Below are 9,050 nucleotides of genomic sequence, written 5' to 3'. Positions count from 1 at the left end.
AATGGAGACTGCTTTAGAAAGAAGGTGGTAGTTTATTGAAGAGCAGAACCAGACCAGAAATGAGATTGTGGGAAAGCTGACCACATGTTGCTAGGAGTGGTGGGTTTTTATATCTTCTTGGGCTTTTGTGTGTGGAGTTGTTCCTGTGGCATGAATTTTGACCTGAGTCGGAGTGTGCCTTTCTGGTATTCTAATGGTGGTGGTTAATCGTATTACCAAAGGTCATGTCTTTAGAGTTTGGGTGAGGTATGTAGCTTCTAGCTTCCTGCCCCCAACCTTTCTGAATAGGATTATCACATCTGCATTTCTACAGAGCTGGTTTCTGCTTGGGGCAGAGAGACCGCACGTGTGTGTGTGTGTGTGTGTGTGTGTGTGTGTGTTTCTGCCTTTTAAGATCTTCTCCATTATTCCTTTGGGGAAATATAATATTCTGTCTTTTAATATTCCCAAAATATTTCTTTCTCAAGGGTGTGTGTGTGCTGTCCTCCCACACTGGGTTAACCCAGTGTAAGGTTTTTCCACTTAGCCTCACAATTGTCCCAGCATTACTCAGGAATTTAAAAGAGCCAAAAAAACTCCTGAGGTTTCAGCAAGCAAACAACTTTTATTTTGATCAAAATAAGAGTTGGGTGACCCCGTCTCTCTTCGTGGCTGGTAGAGAGATGAAGGCAACCACCGGGAAAGATGTCTTCCACCTGTTATACCTTTCCAGAACAAAAAGATCAGGTCTTGGTACCAGGCATAAGATGGCACAAAAAAATAATTCCTAGATGATGACTCATACACAGCAACCCAGGCTCCATCCGTAACTCCTTTTCCGCCTCCCCTTACCGTGCGCTTTTCATGTAAGCAATCATCTGTACCTAAAGCATGAATCATTTGCTTTTATATAACTAATTTCCCAATAAAAAGCACCTACAAAGCTGCTTGCACATAAACAAAGATATACTCAGCGTGTAGTCCTCAATGGAACCGCATCTACATGGAGGGAAGTGTGTAGTGGGGTGCCCCAGGGCTGTGTTCTGGGCCCAGGGCTCTTCAACATCTTCATCAATGATTTGGACGAGGGGATAGATGGGGAACTCATCAAATTTGCAGACGACACCAAGCTGGCAGGAATAGCCAACACTCCAGAAGACAGGCTTAGGATACAGGAGGATCTGGACAGACTTGAACACTGGGCACTATCTAACAAAATGAAATTCAGTGGTGAAAAAAGTAAGGTTCTATATTTAGGCAAGAAAAACCAAATGTACAGGTATAGTATAGGGGGTATCTTGCTCAATAGTAGTAATTGTGAGAGGGATCTCAGAATCCTAGTGCACAATCATTTAAATATGAGCCAGCCATGTGCTGCAGCTGTCAAAAAAGGCCAACACAGTGCTAGGCTGCATTAACAGAGGGATAGAATCAAGATCACATGAAGTGTTAATAGCGCTTTACAAGGCCTTGGTAAGGCCACCCTTGGAATCCTGCATCCAGTTTTGGTCACCACGATGTAAAAAAGAAGTTGAGACTCTAGAAAGAGTACAGAGAAAAGCAACAAAGATGATCAGAGGACTGGAGGATAGTTTAAGGAAGAGAAGGATGAGGGGGGACAGGATAGCAGCCTTCCAATATCTCAGGGGCTGCCCCAAAGAAGAGGGAGTCAAGCTATCCTCCAAAGCCCCTGAAGGCTGGACAAGAAGCAACGGATGGAAACTCATCAAGGAGAGAAGCAACCTGGAACTAAGGAGAAACTTCCTGACAGTGAGAACAATTAACCAGTGGAACAACCTGCCTCCAGAACCTGTGAATGCTCCAACACTGGAAGTCTTTAAGAAGAGACTGGACAGCCATTTGTCTGAATTGGGATAGGGTTTCCTGCCTGAGCAGGGGGTTGGACTAGATGACCTCCAAGGTCCCTTCCAACTTTATTATTATTATTATTATTATTATTATTATTATTATTATTATTATTGTTGTTGTTGTTGTTGTTGTTGTTGTTGTTGTTGTTGTTGTTGTTGTTACTAATATCAATATTACTAATATCAACCTTAAGCATAATAATATCCCTTCACCAGCATCCAGGTTAATGTTGTGTAGTGCACAATGGGGGTGTGTGTGTGGGGGGGCAAATGACAAGTACTGGGGCTGCCCAGAAGCTCAGAAGGATCAGCCAGTGCAGTGGTACACAACAAAACAGTGTTTTTCAAGCTCAGCCCCTTTTAAGATGGCTGGACTTCAACTCCCAGAATTCCAAGCTGGGCAAAATACTGGGTCTGCCTCCCCCTGCTTACGGCTGAGGGATTCTGGGAGTTGAAGTCCATGCGTCCATCTCAAAGAGGCTGAGCGGGAAAATCACTCCTCCAGTCCTCCTGCTTTCTGGCTGGGGTCTTCCGGGGGCTGAAGCCCACCCCTCTTAAAGATTGAATGCTCCAACACTGGAGGTTTTTAAGAAGAGACTGGACGGCCATTTGTCCGAAATGGTGTAGAGTTTCCTGCCTGAGCAGGGGGTTGGACTCGATGACCTCCAAAGTCCCTTCCAACTTTATTATTGTTATTATTAAAGCTTCCAAGGTTGAGAAAGAGCGAAAGAAAGGGAAGGTTAGAGCGCGGAACGTCGCGCCGCAGGGAGCGTTTCCGGCAGGGAACAATTTGGGCGGTGCACCCGCCCCGCTAGAGGCGCCCACGTGATCAGAGGCTGAGCCGCGCTACTGTATGCGGAATCGGCTCCTGCCCCCCGGAAGTCTCTCTGCACTTCCTGTGTCCGTCACTCAGAAGGTGCCCCCGATCGTCCCCGGCCGTCCCGAGGGTCGCGGATTGGGGGTCTCTCCGTCTCCGGCCTCTGGTGTGGGGCGCTGCTCTCGGGGGTGGGGCGGTAAGAGCCGTCCGTCTTCCGCCCCTTGGAGGGTTACTGGGGAGAGTGGGGGAGGGGCCGTCAGCGGTCTTCTGGGCCTGAAAAGGTGGGATAAAATGAATAATAGCAGTAACAATAATAATAAAGTAATGAGTGAATGAACGAACGAACGAAGGAGTGAATAACAGGAGGCTGGGGGGGGGGGAGTCCATGCCAGTACCTTTCAGGCGGCCTACCTCACAAGGTTGTGGGGAGAAGAGGCAAGAGGGTTAGATAGATAGATAGATAGATAGATAGATAGATAGATAGATAGATAGATAGATGACAGTGTATATATTTAACTATATATATATATATATATATATATATATATATATATATATATATATATATATATATATTGTTTGTATCATATATCATCTATATCTACTATTCATGTATGTCAATCTATTATCTGTCTCTATCTATCCTTTCTTTTATAGGTCTGTCCATCTAATTAATCATCTATCTATCTATCTATCTATCTATCTATCTCTGTCTATCCTATCTTTCTTTTATATCTATATATCTATCTAATCTATCATCTATGTCTGTCTGTCTTATCTATCTATCTATCTATCTATCTATCTATCTATCTATCTATCTATCTATCTATCTATCTATCATCTTTCTTTTATATGTCTGTCCATACAATTTATCATCTATCTTATCTTTATCTTATCTTTCTTTTATATGTCTGTCCATCTATTTATGTATCTATCTATCTATCTATCTATCTATCTATCTATCTATCTATCTATCTATCTATCTATCTATCTATCTATCTCTATCTATCCTATCTTTCTTTTATATCTATCTAATCTATCATCTATGTCTGTCTGTCTTATCTATCTATCTATCTATCTATCTATCTATCTCTATCTCTCTATCCTATCTTTCTTTTATATCTATCTAATCTATCATCTACGTCTGTCTGTCTTATCTATCCATCCATCCATCCATCTCTGTTATCTATTTGCCTGCCTGCCTACCTACCTAACTTTATTTCAACCTTTTAGGTAAAGAGCATGGGATAAAGAATTTATTCCCTATTTTAGGTAGAAGACATCCTCTTTTCCCCACAACATCCCTGAGAGGCGGGTTAGGTTGAAGGACAGACTGGCTCATCTGTTCATAGCGCTTTTCGAAATGATTTGTCCCCCCCCCCCATTTTGTTTGAAGGGCACCCAGCAAGAGTTGACTGACGCTTCTAATCTGTTGCTTGCTTTAGGGAGCAGAAGGGCCTCGTGCCAAGATGCTGGCTTTGCGCAGCGCCCTGGTCTGCCCGAGGCCGCTGTGTCGGTCCGTGCACTCGGGATGCCAAGCCTGGCTTTCCACCTGCAGTCCGGATCCAAAAACCCCCCTCAAAAAACAGAGAGATGAAGGAAGCCTCCAAGATTTCCGCTCCAAACTGGTAGGGGGTCCATCTCTGCAGCACTTCCTACAATCGGCTGCTCCTACACAGGATGCCCACCGCTTGCTAGCTGAAGTCCCGGAAGACCCCGCCCCTTACCTTGGACCCCTCACCCTGGCAGATTCCCCAAAGAAAGGTGAGTTATGGCTGCTCCACCATACCTTTCCCGCTACACAAGGGCTGACTTGATTTTGTTTAGAGACATTTTTGGAGGGGAGACTCCTTGTGTCCTTGTGAGTTTGCCCACTTACAGGGTCAAAATCGTTCCCTCACGATGAAGGAGCAGTCTGGCTCCTAGCAGAGTGGAACCTGGATTGTATTGGGATGGATGGGAGACCACCAGGAGATCCTCAGGTTGCAGATTAGGCCGGGGAGTCTCAAAATGAGTGTGTCAAATCATTTCCTTGTGGCTGCTAAGAAAACTGTCCTGACAGTTAGGAAGAGTCAAGCTCTTCTCCAAAGCACTTTCTGAAGGCAGGAGAAGAAGCAACGGATGGAAACTCATCAAGGAGAGAAGCAACCTGGAACTAAGGAGAAACTTCCTGACAGTGAGGACAATTAACCAGTGGAACTACCTGCCTCCAGAAGCGGCGAATGCTCCAACACTGGAGGTTTTTAAGAAGAGACTGGACAGCCCTTTGTCCGAAATGGTATAGGGTTTCCTGCCTGAGCAAGGAGTTGGACTAGATGACCTTCAAGGTCCCTTCCAACATCACCATCATCATCATCATTATTATTATTATTATCATTATCGAGTTGGATGGGAATTATCCTAGATGGGCTTCGTTGCAGATGGGGGGCTTTCCTCTCTATGGGAAATGGCCCTTTGTCCAGAGGTATTGAGGGGGTCTTGGCCCAGAGGGGCTGCTCACAATTCTACCGGCAGCCCTCAACGGATCGCCACAATGGAGCCCAAAATTTCCGTCGCTAAGTGAAACCGTTGTTAAGTGAGTTTTGCCCCGCTTTACGACCATTCTTGCCACGGATGTTCAGTGAATCAACGCAGCTGATCGGTTAGTTGCCCGGTGGTTAAGTGAATCCGGCTTCCCCCTTGACGTGACTTGTCGGAAGGTCACAAAAAGTGATCACGTGACCCTCCGGGATGCTGCAACTGTCGTAAATACGAGTCAGTTGCCAAGCGTCCGAATTTTGATCACGTGACCACGGGGAATGCTGCAACGGTCCCAGGTGTGAAAAATGGCCGTCACTTTTTTCGATGCTGTTGTAACTTTGAACAATGTTCAGTGAGAATGGAGTCACCCCCAAAATGAAGGGCACAACTACGCAGCGACCCCTCCCTTAAGAAAACTCTCCTCCTCCTCCTCCTCTTTCTCCTCCTCCTCTTTCTCCTCCTCCTCCTTTCTTTGCCTTGTAGTCTATCTGGAGACCTTCGGCTGCCAGATGAACGTCAGCGACACGGAGACAGCCTGGGCCATCCTCCAGCGCAGCGGCTACCAAAGGACTAGAAACCTGGCAGAGGTATTTGAGATCCAGGCTGGGCGCTTCCTGGCAGTGGCCTCATTATTCAGCGGCTGGGTTAATGGGAGTGCCAGTTCAACCATTCATTCATTCATCCATCCATCCACTCATCCATCCATCCATCTATTCATCCATCCATCCATTCTTTCATCCATTCATTCTTTGTTTCATTCATGCATCCATCCATTCTTTCATCCATCCATCCATTTTTTCATCCATCCATCCATTCCCTCATTCATTCATTGCCCTGTCCCAGACAGACCCGTCGCATAATTGGGGGGTTGAGGGGTCCTTGGTGTTCTCTGTGCTAGTTTTATTTTTATTTTTTTCCTTGTAGACATTTCATGACCCAACTAGGTAACATCACTGGGGCTAGGAGGGAGTGGGGTTTTCTTTCTGTTTAGATACCACTGGCTCGTCAGTATTGGTGGGAATGTTCCTGATTAGATTATTGTTTACTGTTAGCTTGTTTGTCTGTTAGTAGCTTTTTGATTTGGAAAAAAAACCTCCCCACCAGCAATCAGCAACCAGATGAGCAGAGGTGAACGCCAAGGTTACCACCAGGCCAACAATCAAGAAATAATATCAAGGAACTTGCAACCCTGGTGATACTACCTAGTTAGGTCATGAAACATCTGCAAGAAAGCCACCAAGCTCAGAGAGCAAGGACCCCCCCCCCAAGTCGTTGTCCTCCTCTTCCCTTCTACACCTCACTCCCTTCCACACTGATGATGTTCCCTAGTTGGGTCATGAAACGTCTGCAAGAAAAGCACCCAGCTCAGAGAGCATTAAGGACCCCACAGTCATCGTCCCCCTCCCCCACTCCCTTCTACAGTGATGATCTCCCTAGTTGGGTCATGAAACATCTGCAAGGAAACAACCAAGCTCAGCACCAAGGACCCCACAGTTCTCCTCCTCCTCCTCCCTCCTCCCTCCTCCTCCTCCTCCCCTTTCTAGCACTGACTATTCCCTAGTTTGGGTAATGAAACGTCTGCAAGAAAACAACCAAGCTCAGCACCAAGGACCCCAGAGTTCCCCCTCCTCCTCCTCCTCCCCACAAGTTCCCCTCCCTTCTAGTACTGATGATGTTACCTAGTTGGGTCATGAAACGTCTGCAAGGAAACAACCAAGCTCAGCACCAAGGACCCCACAGTTCTCCTCCTCCTCCTCCTCCTCCTCCTCCTCGCACTGACTATTCCCTAGTTTGGGTAATGAAACGTCTGCAAGAAAACAACCAAACTCAGCACCAAGGACCCCACAGTTCTCCTCCTCCTCCTCCTCCTCCTCCTCTCAAACACCTCTCCCTTTTAGCACTGACTATTCCCTAGTTTGGGTAATGCTGGAGGCTGCTCTTTTCTGCTTAAATGGAGCTTTTTAAAGGCTTCTATTAGGCAAGAAGCCCATTTTGTGCAGAGGTGGAAGGTTTGACCCCAGAGAAGGCAAAATGTTTCTTCCTTACCCCTGTTGGTGTTTAATAATTCCAGCTCTTTCTCCCCCCTCTCTCTTTTAGGCTGACGTGGTTCTGCTTGTCACATGTTCCGTCAGGTAAGACAGAGAGATGGCTAGTTCGTTTGGATTTAGAAATAACTGTAACATGCAGCGCCATTTAAACTCTTCTTTAAACTCGACGCCTTGCTTACCAACAACTTTCAGATTGTTAACCGGTGTGGTAGCTGATGCCGTCCAACAGCACCTAGTTGAAAACAAACTCTTTCCACCTGAGCAGAAAAGGAAACCGCCCCAAGAGCAGAGGAACAAAAGATCGTAGAGGTTTTGCTTCTCCATCCAACCCATTCTAAAGCAACACACACCCTTTTTACTGTAATGGCAAGTTAGAATGTTAGAATAGAATAGAGCTGGGAGGGACCTTGGAGGTCTTCTAATCCAGCCCCCTGCTCAAGCAGGAGAACCTATACCATCTCAGACAGGTGACTGTCCAATCTCTTCTTTAAAAAAAATCTCTAGTGATGGAGCACCCACAATTTCTGGTGGCAAGCTGTTCCGCTGCTTAATTGACCTCACTGTCAGGAAGCTTCTCCTTAATTCTAGGTTGAAACGAAGAGGCACGCAGCTGCCAAAGTTTCATTCTTGACAGTAGGCTTATAAAAGAAGATCCAAACCCATGTTAGTGGGCACTTCCAGATATTATTGAACTGTTCTTCCCATCAGCACGGATTGGCCAAAGATGGTGAGACGTGCAATCNAGTTCTCCTCCTTCTCCTCCTCCTCCTCCTCCTCCTCCTCGCACTGACTATTCCCTAGTTTGGGTAATGAAACGTCTGCAAGAAAACAACCAAACTCAGCACCAAGGACCCCACAGTTCTTCTCCTCCTCCTCCTCCTCCTCCTCCTCCTCCTCCTCCTCTCAAACACCTCTCCCTTTTAGCACTGACTATTCCCTAGTTTGGGTAATGCTGGAGGCTGCTTTTTTCTGCTTAAATGGAGCTTTTTAAAGGTTTCTATTAGGCAAGAAGCCCATTTTGTGCAGAGGTGGAAGGTTTGACCCCCAGAGAAGGCAAAATGTTTCTTCCTTACCCCTGTTGGTGTTTAATAATTCCAGCTCTTTCTCCCCCCCCCCTCTCTTTTAGGCTGACGTGGTTCTGCTTGTCACATGTTCCGTCAGGTAAGACAGAGAGATGGCTAGTTCGTTTGGATTTAGAAATAACTGTAACATGCAGCGCCATTTACCCCCTCTTTAAACTCGACGCCTTGCTTACCAACAACTTTCAGATTGCTGACCGGTGTGGTAGCTGATGCCGTCCAACAGCATCTAGTTGAAAACAATCTCTTTCCACCTGAGCAGAAAAGGAAACTGCCCCAAGAGCAGAGGAACAAAAGATCGTAGAGGTTTTGCTTCTCCATCCAACCCATTCTAAAGCAACACACCCCCTTTTTACTCTAATGGCAAGTTAGAATGTTAGAATAGAATAGAGCTGGAAGGGACCTTGGAGGTCTTCTAATCCAGCCCCTTGCTCAAGCAGGAGAACCTATACCATCTCAGACAGGTGACTGTCCAATCTCTTCTTTAAAAAAAATATCTAGTGATGGAGCACCCACAATTTCTGGTGGCAAGCTGTTCCACTGCTTAATTGACCTCACTGTCAGGAAGCTTCTCCTTAATTCTAGGTTGAAACGAAGAGGCACGCAGCTGCCAAAGTTTCATTCTTGACAGTAGGCTTATAAAAGAAGATCCAAACCCATGTTAGTGGGCACTTCCAGATATTATTGAACTGTTCTTCCCATCAGCACGGATTGGCCAAAGATGGTGAGACGTGCAATC

At 46.1% G+C, this 9,050-nt stretch overlaps 1 protein-coding gene across 1 annotated transcript in view; it reads left to right on the top strand.

Annotated features, from left to right (window-relative positions):
* Nucleotides 1-4,133: 4,133 nt before the first annotated feature.
* The window catches only part of CDK5RAP1 (CDK5 regulatory subunit associated protein 1), a 17,557-nt gene continuing 12,640 nt past the window's right edge, over nt 4,134-9,050 (top strand). The window contains 3 exon segments of the mRNA XM_015829540.1: nt 4,134-4,428; nt 5,668-5,771; nt 7,282-7,316. Of these exon segments, the coding sequence (XP_015685026.1) occupies nt 4,134-4,428; nt 5,668-5,771; nt 7,282-7,316 (434 nt within the window).

This window comes from Protobothrops mucrosquamatus, unplaced genomic scaffold (genome assembly GCF_001527695.2).
Source record: "Protobothrops mucrosquamatus isolate PMUCROS unplaced genomic scaffold, P.Mucros_1.0 scaffold6358, whole genome shotgun sequence".
In the NCBI taxonomy this organism is placed as follows: domain Eukaryota; kingdom Metazoa; phylum Chordata; class Lepidosauria; order Squamata; family Viperidae; genus Protobothrops; species Protobothrops mucrosquamatus.
Note: the sequence above shows the minus strand (reverse complement) of the source record. Positions and strands in the feature narration are given on the sequence as shown.